General features: G+C 34.5%; 2 protein-coding genes across 2 annotated transcripts; one reads left to right on the forward strand and one right to left on the reverse strand.

Annotated features, from left to right (window-relative positions):
* The first annotated feature begins 2,043 nt into the window (after window positions 1-2,043).
* LOC128160336 (uncharacterized) lies at window positions 2,044-4,059 on the forward strand. The gene is made up of 3 exons (XM_052823640.1): window positions 2,044-3,363; window positions 3,467-3,553; window positions 3,647-4,059. The coding sequence occupies exons 1-3, from the start codon at window positions 2,856-2,858 to the stop codon at window positions 3,820-3,822; spliced, it is 771 nt and encodes a 256-aa protein (XP_052679600.1). The 5' UTR covers window positions 2,044-2,855; the 3' UTR covers window positions 3,823-4,059.
* A 3,127-nt stretch (window positions 4,060-7,186) lies between these two features.
* Window positions 7,187-19,886, reverse strand: LOC128160359 (uncharacterized). Its single transcript, XM_052823670.1, has 2 exons — window positions 18,240-19,886; window positions 7,187-9,204 (listed from the first exon to the last, which is right to left on the reverse strand). Exons 1-2 carry the CDS (start codon window positions 19,884-19,886, stop codon window positions 7,822-7,824), a joined length of 3,030 nt encoding a protein of 1,009 aa, XP_052679630.1. The 3' UTR covers window positions 7,187-7,821.
* Window positions 19,887-21,353: the final 1,467 nt, after the last annotated feature.

Here is a 21,353-nt window from a genome sequence, read left to right on the forward strand (position 1 = left end):
AATATATATGGTTTAAGGGTGGGGATCTCAACTGTTTTGAAGATATTAAGGGACTTGCTGTTTGAGGGCGTCAGGACCACCCACAGGGCCCATGACCTACATAACATTTGATGCCCCTTGACATCAGAAACATGAATACATATGGTTTAGGGGTCATGATTATAACAGTTTCTGAGATATATGGTAATTTCAAATTCCTGGGGGGTGGGGATGACCTCAGGGGTCAGATCTAATAAACCCTATATATTGCCAGTAACAGCCAATATATGATTATGAAAACCCTATATTATTATCTTTGTCCATTTTCAAGTTACCATTTACATTAGAGTCTATGATTCTTCCTACAAGGTTCAATGTTAGATCCCACACCCTTTTGACACCCCCCCCCCCCCCCCCCCCCCCCCGAAAAGTGGTTGTCTAACCCAAAATGAGAAAAATCAAACCAGGGTGCACAACTAGATTTGCAGGCCCATCATATCCTAGAGTTTTGTACAATTATGTTCAGCCATCTCTGAGAAACAAGTTCAGAGCGGGAAAGAAGAAAAAGAAGATGAAGAATATATACATGTATTAAGAACCGTACAAAAACAATAAGTCTCCAAACTTCATTCAGGAGACTTAATAATTACCGTAATAAAGATTAAATAGAGATAGGATCATCAAACATCAATAATTTAAAGATAATTGACAATTTCTGATTCTAAGGGGGTCAGGATGACCCATTAGGGTCATGAATTACATGCCATAATGATCTGATGCGCCTGCATGACCTAAGGAGGAATAATATCTTTGGATTAAGGTGGGGATCTCAATGGTTTTTATGATATTTGATAATATCAGGAAGAGCACTTGGGATCATGACCGTCATACCATCTTAAATGCCTTGAACAAAGAAACAAGAATATAATATGTACATGATATATGATTCAATTTAAGAACCCAGATATAGATCAATCATCTGTTTTGTAATACTTCCTATGTATATATACATGTACATGTATTAGTTTGTGTTTTGTTCTATACTATTCATGTTCATGACTGTAGTATGGCTTAGTCTTATTTTAAATTACAATAAAAAATTGTCAAATATATGACTTGGAACCCCCACTCCCAAACAAACTCAAATATAAACTGTTCTCTCTCCCCCCCCCCCCTTCCTTGTCGAATAATTTATTAAAATCAAAATATAATTTGGGTGTCTAAAAACTTTTATAAACTGGTAAAAAATGTTATTCTTAAAAAAAATTACATTACACCTTGCATAATTGACAAATGATCTATTGAGATACGATCAGAGGTCATATTTCTACCTTGGGATCAATAAGTAGTATTCATTGACAAGTTAAAATTAATTAATAACAATAAATGATTCAAATTATAAATGTTTATACTCAACATTAATCCCCCCCCCAATCTAACCTGCTTATAAAGATTCAGTCTTCTTAATACATTCTTACATGTGTACAGTAGCAAAGTTTAAATCATTTCTTGATTGCTTTTTCTCTCGTGATTCACATTAACATTTTGGAAATTGCTTAATTCAATTTTAAAGATTTATAAACAAAATGTTATATGCATCACTGCCATGTGTATTCACCTATTTGGGGCAATTGTAAAGTCTCCTAAACAAAGCAGTGACATCATTAGGCTAGGAATTACCCACATATGGATCAAACACTACTGTATAACATATGAATAAGATAAAATACATTATTTTTTCTAGTTCTAAAATGTCAGGGTGTCTCCAAGGGGGCATAATCTTACAATACAATTTTACGCGCAATGACACAAAGAGCAAAAATAAATTAAACGGTTTAGGGATGAGGATCTCAGATCTCAGAAGTTAACAAAATATACAGTGTATCATATCATTTCCTATTTCATATTATTATGCCTTCTGTCAGTTTGTCGCTATATATTCTATACTCATCTATTTTCGCATAGTATACAAAGGATTTATATAGTGTAAGCATACTATGCCGAAATAGAGCACGGCAGGTGTTTTGAGAGAAAATCTTTCAAAGCGGCGAGCGGGTATCGAACTCACGACCTTGGGATTAGCAGTCGAACACTTTACTAATTACGCCACGGTAGACTCTAATTACAGTGTGAGGTTTTAAGATATATATAATACGTTGTTACCAACATTTGACATAAAACAATAAATAAATAAATAAAATTTTAAAATTGTGTAAATGTTGACAAGGATATTAAAATAAGAGTTTCTAATAATATCTTAGACTTATCGATTAAACAATTGTAATTAACCGATACCGCGGTGTCATCAAAGTGCTTTTTATTATGACGCTTAATTAAAACATCACAAGAAAAAAGATGATTATCGTCTGCTAAATAACAACAAACAATGAGTCGATTCGGAAACAATAACCCGGTCACATTTAGGGAAAAAAACCTGATGTCCAAAAAAACAAAACACGCTACAAATTTCAGTATGAACATTTTGAATGATTTCTTGCAAGAACGTTCAGTAAACACCGATATTCTTTCATACTCGAAAGAAGATCTATCGAGAGTTCTGGAGGATTTCTACAGTAACGTAAGAATGAAAAATGGAGAACTTTACAAGAAAAATTCTTTATTGAATATTCGTCAAGGTATTAAGGCAGATACTTAAAGGAGAAGGGTTCAAACATTGATATTATTACCGATCCTCATTTCGCAAAAGCAAATAGCTGTTTTTCTTCATTACTGAGAAAGACGCGAGCGGAAGGAAAAGGGGCTGTTGTCCATCACCCTGCTCTCACCGTAGAGGACCTGAAGAAATTGTACGGGCATCACTAATTTTTAATACAAATACCCCACAAGGTCTACTAAATAAAGTTGTTTTTGAAATAATGTTCTATTTCTGTAGAAGGGGACAAGAAAATTTGCACAACCTTCGCGTACAGGACTTTGAAATTATGAATTCGAATGGACAAAAATACGTTGAAAAAGTCACTTCAGAGTTATCAAAAAATCATCAAGGTATTACAAACGAAATTGAAGGTACAGGGGGAAGAATGTACGCCACCGATTCTGAATTATGTCCAGTTCAGTCTTTTAAAAAATATTTGTCTAAAAGACACGCTGGTACGGACAGACTTTTCCTGCACTCCAAAAACATCTTTTCAGATGACGAGGCAGTATGGTACCGGAATGAACCCCTGGGGGTTAATACCATGAAAAAATTTATGAAAAACATATCAAAATCTGCCGGACTTTCTAAAGAGTATACAAATCACTGCATAAGATCTACCACTATAACTCTTCTAAACCACTGTGGGTTTGAATCCCGCCACATAGCAACTGTTAGTGGTCACAGAAACGAATCTTCGTTGTCCAGCTACTGCTATGACACATCAGGTACAGTAGATCTATTAACTAGTTGGGATAGTAATACATCGAACCATTTTGGCTTATATTACTGTGTTGATGTATTGTTATGTCATGTTTCACTATTTTGTAGATAATCAAAAGAAGGCGATGTCGAATGCTTTAAGTGTATGTACAGGACAGGCCGGGCCTGTGGACACTCCAGTCAATGCTGTATCAGGTGTGTAATCTATATGAATAATATTGGGTCATATTAAACAAAATACTTAAGTCTAGTATTCAAGTATTAATCTCAATATCTAATTTAATCCAGAGTCTATGGGCAGTCATAATTCCAATGATACCATGACGGATGACGAGCTAGTAAACTGTACATTGACACTAGAGGCAACACATGGAGTGGGAGTGGCTCAATCCTATTCTGGAGGTCGACAACCAAAATTCCTATTCTCTGGATGCAACGTCACCATCAACAATCACTATCATTAAACGTTATTGAAATTAACTGTGATATATTCCAACGTATACACGTTAGAATTACTATTATTGTTGCCAGAATTAAATGTTCAATGAAATGTTTTGAAAAAGTCAACAATTTTTTTTCTTGGGTTTGTTAAAAGTTCCATCACAACAGTTAAATAAGCTAATCAGCATGAGACATCAATAGATATTAAAAGTCAGCATAATAATAACAATAGTGTTGTGTTTAGCATGTACTATGCCTAAATAGTAGTCAGGGTTTGATACATAGTGCACTCGCCTCCGGCTCGTGCACTATGTATCAAACCCTGACTACTATTTATAGGCACAGTACATGCTAAAAACAACACTATTATATAAAAGACAGGGGGGGGGGGTTTAAAGACAACACCTGGGGTTATTAATGTACTTTACACCAGTTGATGCATCATAATGACTTTAGAAGATATTTTGTATTTTCCTGTTTCGTGGGGTCAGAACAGTCCCATAAGGTCATGACCTACATTGTATTTGATGCATTATAATACATTAAGAAAGAAATACTCCTTCCTTCCTATTATTACTCATATAAAAAATATAAGTGTCTACACTTACTTACATATGTAATACACAAATTTAATAAGAAATTGTTTATACAGGGTCAATATGGGGTCAACTCAACAGTGCATGCAGTCTGACAAATGAAAAAAAATAACTTTTGCAACTAAAATGACAGAAACTTTACAAATGCGATAGGATAGGTAATGATGATAAGCTTATTTAAATATTAAAAGATGATGATACAGTATGCTGTCAAAGGGAGATTACATTTAGAAAGTGAAAGTAGAACTTATATACATGTGTATGTATGCTGGCAGGAATCCCATGCTGGCATCTTAATATATTGTGCTACTGCTACTACATGTATTATGCTTACCTAAATTGGTCAACATCATAATGATAATCCAATTAAAACACAATAATGAATTCCTTTAGCTGATCTTAACTACCGTAATCCTTTTCTGCATACGGAAAACACAGACATGTATGTATGGGTGTTGCTAAAACGCGGAACGGAAAACGGAACGGAATGGAAAATATCATCACGTTTATCGCTTAAAAAGGGTATAGACTGGCCAGAAACGATTTACTTTGTATCTTTTATTTATATCTAATGAATGATTATCAACATGTTGCTATCTTATTAATATTCATATGAATGTCTATCAATTATAGCATTGTATTCATTCGGCTTTAGTTGAGTACGAAACGGAAAAATCAAATGTATACGAATTGTGAAACATTAACATGATTAAACGAACAAATTAGCTATAACTTTTTTACTTATTTCTCTTATATGGTATTGCTGGCATATTAGCGTAACGTACGCAGTTAGTGAAAGCGTTTTATGCGTGTTTTGAGTATTTTTATATTATTTTCAAATAGGGGGCCTATGATGTACATGTATATACTTACATCAAAATTGAATTTTCGGTGTTCTAGACGATCTTTTATCATACAGACGATACAGTATCATTGAGATGGAAGAAAAAAACTGTAGGACTGATGACATTAAAAAATTAAAATACAGTAAACATTAAAATACCCGGTAATTTGTGAAACTAGTAATTTGTGAAACTAGTATTTTTAGCAATGCAATTTTGTTTACGTTTGCATTACAAAGCATGCAGTTGTTTATTCCAGCAGCTATATACATATGATCCGAATAGAGAGCTCTAGACGTTGCCTGGTTTGATTTTCCGATTATATATTGGGACTATAGTCTGTCGATCCCAAAATATTCATGCAGCACATTTGGACGATTTATAATGGAAAATGTTGACATCTTTTCTCCATTTGGAAGTCACTCAGAAGACCTTGCACAATTTTTCAACACTATCATCCGGATCTGTTAAAATGCAAAACCCCGTAGACTTCTTTATTTTTAGCTGTGTATTTATACCAGCTGATAAGCTAGAGAGGACGTTTTAAAGAAAGAATAATGAGAATGTTTAATGCTTCTAAAAGAGAATCGCTTGAACCCTGAGGTATATATGAATATACAGCAAAAAGTGAATCGAGAATATTTTGGGACAGAATATAGTGGTCAATGCATGTACTGTTAATTTTGAGGAAATAAATATTCTTGAATAAATAATCTAATATTGCTAATCTTTCAAAAAAAATTTAAAAAAAAATATATCGTTTTGGCATACTTAAGAAATCTATGAGGTAAATAACATTAGATAAGGTTTTCCGTTTTCCTTCCGTTCCGTTTTCCGTTCCGCGTTTTAGCAACACCCATGTATGTATACACGTAAACCCATCTAATCGAAGAGCTGGGTAAAACTAGTATCCGCTAATGAGACATGCAAACCTGTGTTGTGTACGTAACTTCAGACAAAGATCAGTCATTTGTAACATGCATGTATTTTTATGACCTATTCTTCAAATCCACTTGCACTATTTTATTAGGTAAATAACAGCTTTAAGGTGATGCAGGACACCTGCATAGTGTGATGTACATGTATACTTCCTATTGAGATAAACAATAAAGTATGTTGAATATTGATTAAATATTTACCCCCCAAATAATGTTACCTAACATTGAAGCGCAATGGGTTAGAGCGTTTACATGTCTGTAAGAGCATTGGGGTCCAAGGTGTATTTTTGGTAATTTACGAATTTTCATGGGGAGGGGGGGTCTGGACCCCTCACTCCCACCCCTTCTCTAAATCTGTGCACACGATGATGTTCATGTAGGCACATAGAAGCAAATCTAAAACCGGCAACCGCCACGGGGAGGGGGCATAATTTAATTTTTAATTTTATTTGTAATAATTACGGTATATAGACCATTATACTTCCTATGACATAAAATGTTACGATTATTGATTAACTGAAAATTCACTGCAAACAGTTCTACCCCAAATTGCACATAAAGTGCTGCTCATGTCACTATGTGTATTATCATATGGGCAGGGATCTCATCCTTCAGTTATGAAAATTATAATTTTTAAATGTATTACCGGAGTTTGCATGTAGCCTTCATTTTTAATTAAACAGGTACAAAACAGTGTTATTTAGGGGCAAACACATGGTGCGGGTATTACTGTCTAATGACAGCATCTAGTTTTATATTTGTTTTTGATTTTTTTTGCGGGGTGGGGGGGGGGTGTCAAAAGTAAACGAAAACAGAAAACTTTAATTGCAAAGTTTGTAATATAATTTGTGAGAACTTTGATTGATTTTTTTTCCTCCAGATTTTGATTTTTCTTCAAAATGATAATTAACTATGATACCTACTGCAATATGAAATAAAAATACACGTTCACTTTGTTTCATATATTCTGTAAATACACATATATACAATAGTATATACAGCAAAGAATTTTTAATCACCTTTAACCAGTTAACACATGTAAACAGATGCTGCAAATTACATAACCTCTGCTTGTAACTTGCACAGCAATGGTTTCTAGTGCATTAAACAAAGCCATATTTGTTTATACATGTTCTATCAATATATTTACATGCATATTGATATGTTTATATCAATTGTGTTGTATGTTTATGAGTGGTATAGCTGTTGACCGATAAACAATACCATACTGAATTATAATTGTTTTAGTTAATTTTAGCCCTTTCTTAAAATTAAACTTTTACATATAGTCATATACGTGTATGTACATGTAATACCAGTAAGTTGGTTGTGTAAGACTGAGTAACGTGTCTGAAATCTACTTGAAGTCTTCTATCCTGATAATTGACACAATTTATTTGATAAGGTACAATAGCTGTATATTACATGCAAACAACACTCAAATGCACCTTCTTTAAACAATGGAATAATATCAGATAAATCTTAATTTAAAGTAAGCTTATTAATGTAACATGTGTTATGAATGAATAGAATTTTATATGAAAAGAACAGTTTAAGAAAAGGATAGTTTAAACAATGAAATTCAATATTCACAGGAAAAGGTGACTTTTGTTTCATTTACATCACAGTTATACAAATGATGAAATCTACTTTAAATATTTGATTTTCTTGACATTTCCATTGTAAAACTCGCACACAAACAGATTTTCATTATTGTCCACACATATACCAATAGGCTCCTCCAGATCACAGTTATCAATATAACGGAGAAACCGTCCATTCTGATCCAGAATGTGGATAAATTGGTTGACACTGTCTGCGGTCAGGATATGACACTGACTGTCTGTTGTGATACCACAGGGTTCAAACTGTTTATTCTTGGTAAGTGAGGGTTGACCAGTGTATCTCCATCTGAGTTTCCCATCATGATGAACCACAACTACTGCACGAGCCCCCCAGTCAGCTACACAGATGTCATGGTTTCTGTTCTCTGTGATGTATTTAGGATTAGCATTCCTTGAGTATAGAGGTTTACCTTCATCATCAAATTGAATTGTTTGTTTCTCTGTGGATCCTGAGTAACGGACAACTTTAGATTGAGTTTTATCGTCACTGAACATGGTAACCAGGAGATCACCAGTAGAGGTGACACACAGGTTACTAGGCTTCCATCCCTGTAATCTGATCATCTCTTCTGTCTGTCTATTCACTACATGTACTTTGTTCACTGTTCTTCCTTCACCGTCTAAGTATAGTAGATCACCATTACTGTCTACAGCTATATCATTGGGCCAGTCACCTGATTTTTTTTTTATTGTGTAGAGTATTGAACCTTTAATATTGAAGCAGTTGATATCATTGGTCTTTCCACTTGTCCATATTCTTTCTTCCTTCAGACAAGTAACATTGCGTAGATATTCATACCCAGTCTGTATTGTGGTAACAAGCTCAGGTTCATCCAGTAGTTCTCTGAATAAAGTGTTTGGTTGGTTTAGTGACAAGACATTTTCTTCTGTAGCAGTAGATAATGGGGTGATCTGTCCAAACAAACTAAACAACTTTTCACGGTCTATTGGTTTTGGAATGAATGTTGGCAGTGATACCTTGGGTGGAAGCTTGCTGAACTCTCTGATCTTAGAGCTGTATTCCATGGTTGAAGATATTTCAGTGGATTTCTCAATTTTCCTTAAGGCATGTAATGTTTCTTTAATGAGAGACTGTGTCTGTTTGATTTCATTCAAATGTTTCTGTAAAAGTTCCCTGTGTCTCTCTTTTATCTCGCTTATTTCAGTTTTCATTTTGTTAATGACGACGTTGATTTCCCTGTGCCATTGCTCTCCTTGTTTGGACATTGTTGTTATAAGTTTCTCATATCCTCCATCCAGGTTGGCAAGTTGATTTTCCAAGTCGCGTTCAATTTCTTCATATTTAGGGGAAATGTGATTTTCAAGCTCTTTTGTATCTTTTTTAATATCATTTATCTTTGTCTTGTAAACTTCTGTAACTTCTACAAAGTTATGTCCCTTGTGCTGTTTTGATGCCATGCAGGAAGAACAAACAAAAATGTTGTTGCAATCCTTGCATTGAAATTCACAATTTTTGTGTTGATGTGTTTCACATTTTGGATAAATGAGGGTTGATCTTCGTTCCTGGAAAGGGACTATTTTATGTTTGTCATATCCATCTGATATGTGTTTGCCTATACATGAAATACAGAGGTTGACATGACAAAAGTCACAGTAGCTGTGTACTATGGCGGTCTCACAAAGGTCACATCGGGGTATATCCTGGGCACTAGAATGAGGATCCATGGTTGATCTACAAAATGAAAATTAAAGACTAGTCTTATGAATGTTTTTTATCAATGATATAAACTTCATACATTAAGTCAGAGTGAAGAATTGAAATAGTAAAACGATTTTTTAAATAAATTTCCTTATATTCACCTCTCCTAACCAACTTATTTGTCTTTTTAAGCTGGGTGTGGATACAAAATCTTTTCAAAAAATGCTGTCCTACTGTTCTAAATCATTAGCTTATACATGTAACAGGTTGATAAAGTTGGGTTTAATGAACTAGTTTATTGAATTGCATAGACCACAGGGGCTCGTCACGAAATTTTTCCAACCTTTTATATATACCACCTCTATACTATAAAATACATATTGTATTTTATAGTATAGAGGTGGTATATATAAAAGGTTGGAAAAATTTCGTGACGAGCCCCTGTTTGCGTTTTTTTCCTAACTGTAACCATAACCCTTTTCCTATTTTGCATGTCAAGATATTTGATAAGTCTTCCTCCCTTTCCCATCAACGCCACCAAGTTGAATATACAGAACGATTATTTAAAAACGGAAGTAGTTCAGCTTTTAATTAAATTACAGATATAATAATATGTTTAATTCTCAATTACTGATAACTTATGTGCTGATTAAGAGAAAATGTAATAAAAGATAGATTACAAACCTTGTTAACAAGAAATTACACAATCTTTATTATGTTTGGTATGCGGGCCCAAAACATGGCTGATACCACATGATCAGAAATGAAAAAAAAAATGTCAGAGTTACTTCCCGTTCATTGCTATCACGCCAGAGGTCCCGAGTCTATTTGTGCCCGCGGGACACACGACCCCTGGTGATCTATTCACAAAAAATCGAACGCTGAAAGGATGGTAAATTGTTTGAAACTCCCTTTTTATCAGTCTGATTGCGGATTGCAATTTTATTATCACTAAATATTTAACCAACAGGTGCTTGTTGATCAGGACTGGACCCCCGCCCCCACGCACACACACAACCGAATATTACAGAATAAATCAGGAGGGTTACTCTCATATTAAAACAATCTTTAAAAACTGAACAAAATGTGTCCAAGTGGACAAATTAAAGAACAAATTCATACTTTGTTTTATTTTTTTTTTTGGTTTTAAATTTTTTTAAAAACAAATATACACCCCTTTGTTATTAAACAATCAATCTATGATAAGATATAATATTCCAGCAATAATTAAAATTTTCTCGCTATCCTGCGCAAATTATGCATAGCTCGGGTGACGGTTATTGTTAAAGGATATTTTTGATGAAATCAATGGAGTTAACGAACCTAAACCTGACCAACGTAGTCTAAATAAACGCAATATGACTTTATGCTGTCACAAGTGAAATGAATTAAAAACTGGGAGAAATTCACTTACAGTAGGCGGCAGAGTCTGTCCTTTTACAGAACTTTGATACTAAGACACCATCATACATGAATCATGACGACCCAGAATTCATATCGGAGAGTACCCCCACCTCTTGTTCATTCTGTAATATTCGGTTGTTCATGATCACCAGGCAGTGGTGGTGGGGTGGGGTGGGGTGGGGGGGGGGGGGGTCCAGTTATTTGAAAGGGCGACATTTCAGTAAAAAATACGTAATCCGCGTTAGCAATGATCGCTACCTTCATAACCTACATGAATCATCAACGAAAGCATTTAATTGTTTATATTTACATAATTATTTCTTTTAACAAATTAATAAATTAATCGTAGAAAGTAAGTTAAATTCAGTAAATTACAGTTAATTTACATAAGTATGTTAGCTTGGAGAAACAATCAAATCTTCTCCTTTGGGAATTTGAGTATGACATCATTATGATTATTTCGTGTACCGGTAGTCCGTGATTTTTCTTTTTTGCCGTAGGTTTCGACCAATCAATAAAGTGTAGGTTTTAGTCCTGTCAGTTTGTACAACTGTTTTATAGAGCTATGAATTAACTACATGTATAAATTTCCCTAAGAAATAGAAAGAATCATGCTCGGTAGATGTAAATATAAAAATGTGAATTGTTAACTCCATACTTTAATCGTCAAACATTGTACATTACCATTTGTAAATCGTCAATTTCAAAAATTATCAAATTGCAGTAGATTGTTGAGTCATATATTATTCGAACTGATGCAAATTTTACATTTGTACAGTCCCACCCATGCCCTTCCTACACAGCTACATATGTACGTTCCTGTTATTATTGCTTGAAAATGACACTTATATGAGATACGACTCAAATGGTTATAGCCCGATTTTCCTAAACCTCGTCGTGGTGCCTTTTCCCTTGGGTCACAATTATGTTTAAAATCGAGCAAAGTGTTCAGAAAGGGGCAAAACGAATTTCCGCGAGAAAAAAGTTTTAATTTTTGCCAACTTTTTCGAGTAACAAAGGGGATTATCATACAAATTAAAGGACTATTTACATTATCGTGATTTCAGTTGTAATTCAGTAATATACATGTACATGTGTGTTTATTAAAGCTGACTTTTTATTAAAGCTAAATCTTCCAGGGGGAGGCAGGCCGTTTAGATCCCCGTTTGTATTGGTATACTCCTTAAAAAAGATATGTTTGTATGGAACGCCTCAACTGCCTTATGTAGATAATCTTCATAATATGATGATACTTCAACATTAAATGCTGATACTTTAACATTACATGATGGTACTTTAACATTACGTGCTGATACTTCAACATTACATGCTGATACTTTAACATTACATGATGGTACTTTAACATTACATGCTGATGCTTCAACATTACATGCTGATACTTTAACATTACATGATGGTACTCTAACATTACGTGCTGATACTTCAACATTACATGCTGATACTTTAACATTATATAAATAGTGCCTGTTTGGGAGGGTAACAGTTGAAATTGACACCCCGAGAAAACCATTGTCAACCGACGCGAAGCGGAGGTTGACAATGGTTTTCGAGGGGTGTCAATTTCAACTGTTATCCTCCCAAACAGGCACTATTTATTTTGTTATACTGAATGTCTTTTTTAGAATTTTAAGGAAAATTTTACTGCTTTTATATAGGAATAACGTGAATTCTACAGCGAACCGTACGCGCATAATTTTCGTGCATGTAACATTTTTTAATGTTACCCGTTGCCAAGTGCGTTGCTAACGCTTAGGGTAATAGTAAATATTATTAACTGCGTCTTAACCAATCAGATTTCAGTATTTAACATGAAAGTATAACAATACATGATGGTACTTTAACATTACATGCTGATACTTCAACATTACATGATGGTACTTTAACATTACGTGATGGTACTTTAACATTACGTGCTGATACTTCAACATTACATGCTGATACTTCATTATATGATGGTACTTCACTATGCGGTAGTTCTAAAAACAGGGTTAGGGAAGCGTCGCCTAGGGAACGAAATACACTAAAACGCAGAACACGTGGATGCCTGTAAAGTTTTTAACACTGTGGTGTTTCTCTGGTTCAAAGATTGATCAGATTGGACTAAGGTCCACTAAAACTAGTTTAGATCGAGATACTCAATCGTTTAAAGATATTTTTAGCTGTATAAAATAACGTCTTTGGCAGAAGATTAACTTTTGAGAATTTATTTTCAACACCCCGCGCAGATCAATATTTTCATTATTTCTAGTGGGGAGAGGGGGGGGGGGGGGTCCGAACGATAATTGTACTATTGTACTAGTCGGGGGGGGGGGGGGGGGGGTCCGAGGCATATTTTTGGTAATTTTACTATGTGAAATCAATAATACTAAATTTTCCAGGGGTTGAGGGTGTCCGACCCTCTCTCCATTACTGTGTGAAATTAATTTTCCGTGGGGGAAGGGGGGAGGGGGGGGGTCCGGGCCCCTCTCCAGCTCATCCGTGCATGAAAAAGGAATGTCGCATAATTAAATTAAAATGGTAATGTGTTTGAACCACGATGTTGGTTTAAGGTAAACAGAGAGCTGATAAGTGACGGGAGTCTGGAAGTGTATGTGTACACATTATTGCGGACATTACATTTTATGAGGAGTATATATTGATTAGGCATAGTGAGCACCGGTAAACATATATGTCACATAACACAGTAAAATATTAATAAACTTTCATTGATAGTAAGCACGATGGCCTATAGCGCATGGGTATCAATAACATCTGAGATTAATCGGCAAACCTCGGGCGAGTACGGTGCCTGCAACAAATTCGATTCCATTGGAATCGACCGATACCTCATGCTGAATGCAATAAAAAAAAAGACGAAGACGAAAGTGCGAAGTTGCGAAGGCGAGAGTGCGAAGTTGCATGGGCGAAAGAGCGATAGTAGTATCGCTCCTTCGCCTTCGCACTCTCGCATTCGCATCTTCGCACTTTCGCTCCTTTGCCTTCGCACCTTCGCAATTTCGCCTTCGCAACTTCACACTCTCGCATCTTCGCCCTCAAGGCGAAAGTCGATTTCAAATTATTTTGAAGTGTACATGTATCAAATAATTGCATGTAAGCTTGAAAGATAAAGCAGTTAAATTGTATTTGTTATATTAAGATGGAAAATTAAAGGCTTTTTTGTCATTTCCAACGATAGGAAAGTAATAGAAACAGTTTTTGTTATTCAAATATTTATAAAGCTGCATGTGTACACACGGTGTGCTCTGGGGTACTCTCATGACCCCGTCCACTAATCGGCCCGCAAGCATTATGAATTCATGTAGCTGCAGGACTGTAGCTCCCGGTCTGAAAAAATTCGGATGGACGACCTGGGACTGTAGCTCCCGGTCTGAAAAAATTCGGATGGACGACCTGGGAGCTACAGTGCCTCCCATAATAAAAAACTGCAATTTACGGCGCACAAAAAAATGCGCTAGGTTTAGACTGATTAATCTCATTTACGATCTCATTCTGTACAAAGATTTAATCCCAAAAAATTCCTTGGACATTTTACTAAAGATATTGTCACTTCACTTGCCTCTGATATTCTTTTAAACAACATCCCCAGCTCTGTAAATTAAAGTGGTGCAAGTTTGTTTACATTTAAAAATGGCGACTCTCGATCTCGATGTAAATTAACACACTTCATTTTCCGAGGTCGGTTATCATGTTTAAGAGAAAGTCTGAGGCAAGTTAAGTGACGCTATCAGTATTAAATTTGCTGAAGAATTTAATGGTTCTAATTATTTTTACAGAATTTATGTGAAAATAAGGTAAATCAGTCCAAAACTAGCGCAATTTTTTGTACGCCGTAAATTGCAGTTTTTTACTATGGGAGGCACTGTAGCTCCCAGGTCGTCCATCCGAATTTTTTCAGACCGGGAGCTACAGTCCTGCAGCTAGAATTCATGTGAAGTTATCGCGCGAAGACCTGCTTTTAAATTGCCTAACACTCAAAGGATTAGATCTCCAATGTTTTGAATAAATCCATTGGGAGGGGGTCAAATGATTTTTTTTACATTTGTTTTGTAACAACTATATATATTATTCTTTAGATTGAATGTTTTAGAAGAAGTTTATCGAAGAAACACTATGCACACTTGACTACTAATTGATTAATGTACATTTAGTGAGACAAGCGAGTTATATCTTTTCAAGATGAATGAAATCGACCAATTGATCAAAAATCGGGACATACCCCTGTTCGGCGATTTAATTCCTCCAGTAAATATTCCAGCGACATGAATATATATTTGACAATGTTTTAATCTGAACTGATTATTTTTTGTAAATAATGATAACCCAACACCAATTATTACTAACATTCTACCGTAATAGATAGTTTAGATCGATCAAGAAATAATTAACGCAAGACATCCGTGAACGATGTAAAAAAAGTATTTAATGTATTTTCTAGAATTAAAGTTGTCATTTAAAAAGCTAAACACAGCTAGATCTATCATTAGTTTTGAATTCCTACATTCTTACGCAAAATGTTGTATTTTTTTAAAATACTGTAGAATATGTACGCGACTAACCCCTAGACACATGTCCCGTTACAGAGACTAAAGACATCCATGTACTAGTAAATATACTGGGCACTTAAAATGCATGCATATAGGAATATGATCACTATTATATTTTTCTTGTGAAAATATTTTTTTAAAGTTTGATTTAATTACTTCAACAGGATCGGCAAACATTCAGTGTCTGATTTACTAGTATATATTCTAATAACTTTGTACCAAGTATATCCCGATATAAATCTACACAAATATAATGTTTTGAATCTGACTTCTGATTTGATAATAAAACTGTTTTGAAATTTTAAATGTACCTGTATAAACTTCTCTCTCTCTCTCTCTCTCTCTCTCTCTCTCTCTCTCTCTCTCTCTCTCTCTCTCTCTCTCTCTCTCTCTCTCTCTCAGCTACTTTATGACGTCTTACGTCATTTATGTAGAGTACAACGACACACAGATAACTTTATATTCGTTAAATAGCAAATTATAAGAAATGTTGAGGTTTTTTAAAAAAAAATATTTCTTTCTTTTATCCATCCTGAAATCAATATTGTATATTTGTTTTTACTACACAACAATGTTGACCATTTTATCTGCAATACACGGTATGTAATTGTGAGTAATTCAAATACACTATGTCTAAGGACTAATAAACTAATAAAAATACTCAATTTTTTCCATGGAACGGTTTTATTTTTCTTTAATTAAAGTCAATTGTCAACATAAGTCTATTTTTACAGTTAAGTATTTATTTAGGCATTGTCATATTAAAGAAACTCATCTTACGTCTTAGGTAACCATGGCAATGAAAACATCCATTTTTCGTTCATCGTGAAAATAGAAAAAAATAAAAAACGAAAGTGGCCACAGTCCTGTACATATTTTTTTCCCGTTTTTATGTTAATAAGCAGTCTAAAAGTGTGCTATTCTGAAATATTGGTGTATGTACTCGAATGCGGCCTTATAGAAATATCAGATCAAACATTACAAAAACCCATATATTTTACAAAATCCGTAAACAAGGTCCGGTTTCGGAGTTTACAATTACCAAACGCACGTGAATTTTAGCAAACGAAAGTTACTTTCATGCATGGGATGTCCTACATGAATTATTCCGGCGAACATTTTAAAGATACCATGTGATTGATTTTCACATTTCGACAGGGCCGATATGTTATACTTAGCGTACCCAGTTCAAAGTTTTTCCTTGTGGTTAAGTCCGAGGACTTGCATATGGCAACCAATACATCTTTTTCGCAGAAATTTGAATTGATTTAATATTGTTTTAAATTTGACAATTTATGTTCTCCTGGTAAATTTTTTACCGTTTCAAACATGCTTGTACAAGAACCCGGGGTATCACTTAAGTGTAAAGATATAATGACTATAAATGAATGTTTCCTATGAATCAGTTTGATTTCAATAAATGTATTATAATGGGTATATTATCCGGCTCGTAACACCATCAAATTCTTCATGCAAGGGAGAGAGGCATTTAGTTCAAAATTAATTTTTCAATGTATATTTAATCAAGTGAAAGTGATGAATTCCAATACATTAGTTAGTGCGACTTGTGAATTTTTCGTTGCTGAATCTTTGTACTGGATATTCTTTATTTCTCACCAAAGGTTCTTTTTGGTAGCTACAATTGTAATATATCATAAATAACCAAATTTATTATGATTAACGAATTCCTAGGTCTCTGATTACTTGAGATTCAACATTGTAGAAATAAAAATGAACGTTATATTCATTTGTACATGAACGTGACCTACGAGGTGAATATAACGTTTGATTATTTCTATATAGGTTATTGTCATTCCTCTTGTCGAATGAAATTCCATGTTTCTTAATTGCCAAGGCTTTGGCGATGTCATTAAATTGAAAGTTTTAACTGATTATATTTCATTCAGTATACTAGTAACTGAAACTGCTGCAATCTGCAATCACAATTGTTTTCAAAATATCATAGAATGGCCATTTTGCAATCTTTTGCGCCTGCAACCCTGACAACCAATCACCAAAGTAACTGTTTAAGGTTGTCTTGATGTTTATTAATCGGAGCTGTACGTGAGTTCTTTACAGTCGTGAGAAGTTTACAAAGTTGTAGACATTCAGTAAACATGTACTCTTTTTTTTTATTTCATTTGAGTATATCAGGTAACCTATTGCCGTTGGTTGTGCATTGTCCGTTAACAATTTTACATTTTTAACTTGATCCTGAAAACTTTTATTTCCCGCACATTGTATGCTAGTAGAAATAAACTGCAAGCATGTGTGTGCATTACTACTTTAAATATTATAGGAAATTGGCCACTAAAGGCCTTGAAGTTTTTTTTTGTTTTTTTTTTTTACAAAAGTTTACAATTTTGCCCCCCCCCCCAATGGAAGCTTGAATATAGATAATCTAGTATTGCAATGTTTTCTAGTACATTAAACAAAGTCAAACATGTTTAATAAACGTTTTTTTAATACAGATAAATGGTCCTTGTCAATTTAAGCCCTTATATTTTACTTATGATATAACTTTCACATAACCATGTATGTTCACGTAATACATGTACCAGTATGTTAGCTGTACTCAAATGCCCCTGTTTTAAAGAATGCAATAAGATAAGATAAATTTTATGGAAAAATAAACTTATTAATTTCATGAATGAATAGAATTTACAAGTTCAACAGTATAAAGAAAGTAAAGTTGAAACAATGAAATTTAATATGCACACAAAAAGGTCACTTTTGTTTGATTTTCATCACATTTTTATAATTGATGATATCTACTTTAGATATTTGATTTTTCTTTACATTTTCTTTACATTGCCTTCCCTGTACTCACACACAAACAGATTGTCATTATTGTCCACACATAAACCATAAGGTTCATCCAGATCACAGTTATCAATGTAACGGAGAAACTGTCCATTCTGGTCCAGAATGTGGATACAATGGTTGTCACTGTCTGCCGTCAGGATATGACTCTGGCTGTCTGTTGTGATACCATAGGGTTCAAATGGGTCGTTCTCGGTAACTGAGGGATGACCGGTGTATCTCCATCTGAGTTTCCCGTCCTGATTAACCACCACTACTGCACCAGGCGTATTGTCAGCTACACAGATGTCATGGTTTCTGTTCTCTGCTATGAATTTAAGTCTCCCATTCCCTGAGTACAAAGGTTTACCTTCATCATCAAATTGAATTGTTTGTTTCTCTGTGGATCCCAAGTAACAGACAACTTTGGATTGAGTTTCATCATCACTGAACATGGTAACCAGGAGATCACCACTAGAGGTGACACACAGACTGGAAGGCTTCCATCCCTGTAATCTGATCAACACTTCTGTCCGTCCATTCACTATTTTGTTCACTGTACTTGCTTCATCATCTAAGTACAGTAGTTCTTCATCACTGTTTACCGCTATTTCATTGGGCCAGTAACCTGATTGTTTTTGGATTGTTTGGAGGAGTGAACCTTTACTGTTGAAGCATTTGAAGCATTTGATATCATTGGTCTCTCCACTCGTCCAAATCCTGTCCTCATTTAGACAGGTAACACTGCGTAGATCTTTATACCCAGTCTGTATTGTGGTAACAAGCTCCGGTTCATCCAGTAGTTCTCTGACTGAAATGTTTGGTTGGTTAAGTAACAAGACATTTTCTTTTGTATTAGTAGATAATGGGGTGATCTGTCCAAACAAACTATACAGCTTCTCCCGGTCTATTGGTTTTGGAATGAATGTTGGCAATGTAACCTTAACTTTGGATGGAAGCTTGCTGAACTCTCTGATCTTAGAGCAGTATTCGATGGTAGAAGATATTTCAGTGGATTTCTCGATTTTCCTTAAGGCATGTAATGTTTTTTCAATGAGAGACTGTGTCTGTTTGATTTCATTCAAATGTTTCTGTAAAAGTTCCCTGTGTCTCTCTTTTATCTCGCTAATTTCAGTTTTCATTTTGTCGATGATGATGTCGATTTCCCTGTGCCATTGCTTTCCTTGTTTGGACATTGTTGTTGTAAGTTTTTCATATCCTCCATCCAGGTTGGCAAGCTGATTTTCCAAGTCACGTTCAATTTCTTCATATGTAGGGGAAATATGATTTTCTAACACTTTTGTGTCTTTTTTAATATCATTTTTCTTTGTCTTGTAAACTTCGGTAACTTCTACAAAGTTATGTCCCTTGTGCTGTTTTGATGCCATGCAGGAAGAACAAACAAAAATGTTGTTGCAATCCTTGCATTGGAATTTATAATTTTTGTGTGGATGTGTTTCACATTTTGGATAAATGAGGGTTGATCTTCGTTCCTGGAAAGAAACAATTTTATGTTTGTCATATCCATCTGAAATGTTTTTGCCTATACATGATATACAGAGGTTGACATGACAAAAGTCACAATAGCTGTGTACTGTGTCGGTCTCACAAAGGTCACATCGGGGCACATCCTGGGCACTAGAATGAGGATCCATGGTTGTTCTATGAAAAACAATATTAAAGAACTTCTCATTGTTTCTTCAATGATAAAGATAAAATATTTCATACATAGAGTCAAAGTGAAAAATTGATTTTATAAGTAAAACAATTTAAAAAAAAATAATTTCTATAAAATTCACCCCCCCCCCCCCGGTCAGCTTATTTTACTCTTGGAGCACTTCAAAACTGCTGCCGAACTTTATAAATGAATAGTTTAAATAAATTAAGCTGATATAGTTGCGTTTGATTAAATATAAATGTATAAGTTTATTGAACATACACATTTATATTCAAAACGAAAGTAGCTTAACATTAATTTCCAATATAATTAGAATCCTATGTTTTAATCATTATAGCTAGCAACTTATTTGTTGGTTAAGTGAATCTGCAATTATAGATAGATTACAAACCTTTATTTGCAATCCCTAACTGTCTGTTAGATGTGCCTGTAACATGGCTGATCCTGTCCAAATAACCACCTGATCAGAAATGAAAAAATTATCAGAGTTACCTCCAGTTCATCGCTATCGCCGTTGTCTGGCACAACGACAGGGTCTTCATTCCTATGACTTGTGGCCGTGGGACACAGGACCCCTGTCGTTTTGAGGATGGCAGTATGTTTGAAACTCCCTTTGTAGCTGTCTGGTCGCAGATTCAAAAAATTCTTAATCGCTAGATGTTTAATTCACATATGCTTGTAAACTGGACCCTGGACCCCCCCCCCAGAGTAAATCAGAGGGGTTACTCTCATTTAAATAAAATAATCTTTAAAAACTGTTGTATCAAAATATGTCCTAGAAACCAAATAAAAAAAAAATAAGTAGCAAAAAATGAACAAAGAAAGAAAAATACTACACCCATTCCCCCTCTGCACAAAAAATGTATGTGCAGAGGGGGAGGGGTGTTTTTTAAAAAGGTATGTTTTTGGTACTCTTTTTTTATTCTCTTCACTTGGACATATTTTGTAACAGTGTTGTCTATTTTTAATGTAGTAGTAAATGTTCTGTACGAAAGACGAATAGGGCCACTTAAAAAAATATTTTTATCTCGTAATTACGAGAAAAGATCTCGTTATTACGAGTTAATTATCTCGTTATTACGAGAAAAGATCTCGTTATTACAAGTTAATTATCTCGTTATTACAAGAAAAGATCTCGTAATTACGAGAAAAGATCTCGTTATTACGAGTAAGTTATCTCGTTATTACGAGTTAATTATCTCGTAATTACGAGAAAAGATCTCGTAATTACGAGAAAAGATCTCGTTATTATGAGTTAATTATCTCGTAATTACGAGAAAAGATCTCGTAATTACGAGAAAAGATCTCGTAATTACGAGAAAAGATCTCGATATTACCAGAAAAGATATCGTTATTACGAGTTAATTATCTCGTAATTACGAGAAAAGATCTAGTTTTGAAATGGCGCGTTTCATTATTCTATTCTTTTTATATAAAGTGTATG

The sequence above is a fragment of the Crassostrea angulata genome, chromosome 8 (genome assembly GCF_025612915.1).
Source record: "Crassostrea angulata isolate pt1a10 chromosome 8, ASM2561291v2, whole genome shotgun sequence".
Taxonomy (NCBI): domain Eukaryota; kingdom Metazoa; phylum Mollusca; class Bivalvia; order Ostreida; family Ostreidae; genus Magallana; species Magallana angulata.

Excerpts from the sequence above, each read along its gene's own strand:
- LOC128160359 (XM_052823670.1), bottom strand. The coding sequence starts at position 19,886 with ATGGATCCTCATTCTAGTGCCCAGGATGTGCCCCGATGTGACCTTTGT. Across the intron at positions 9,205-18,239 it reads GTGAGTACAGGGAAGGCAAT|CACAAGGGACATAACTTTGT; the intron begins GTAAAGAAAATG and ends GCATCAAAACAG.
- LOC128160336 (XM_052823640.1), top strand. The coding sequence starts at position 2,856 with ATGTTCTATTTCTGTAGAAGGGGACAAGAAAATTTGCACAACCTTCGC. Across the intron at positions 3,364-3,466 it reads CTACTGCTATGACACATCAG|ATAATCAAAAGAAGGCGATG; the intron begins GTACAGTAGATC and ends ACTATTTTGTAG. Across the intron at positions 3,554-3,646 it reads TCCAGTCAATGCTGTATCAG|AGTCTATGGGCAGTCATAAT; the intron begins GTGTGTAATCTA and ends AATTTAATCCAG.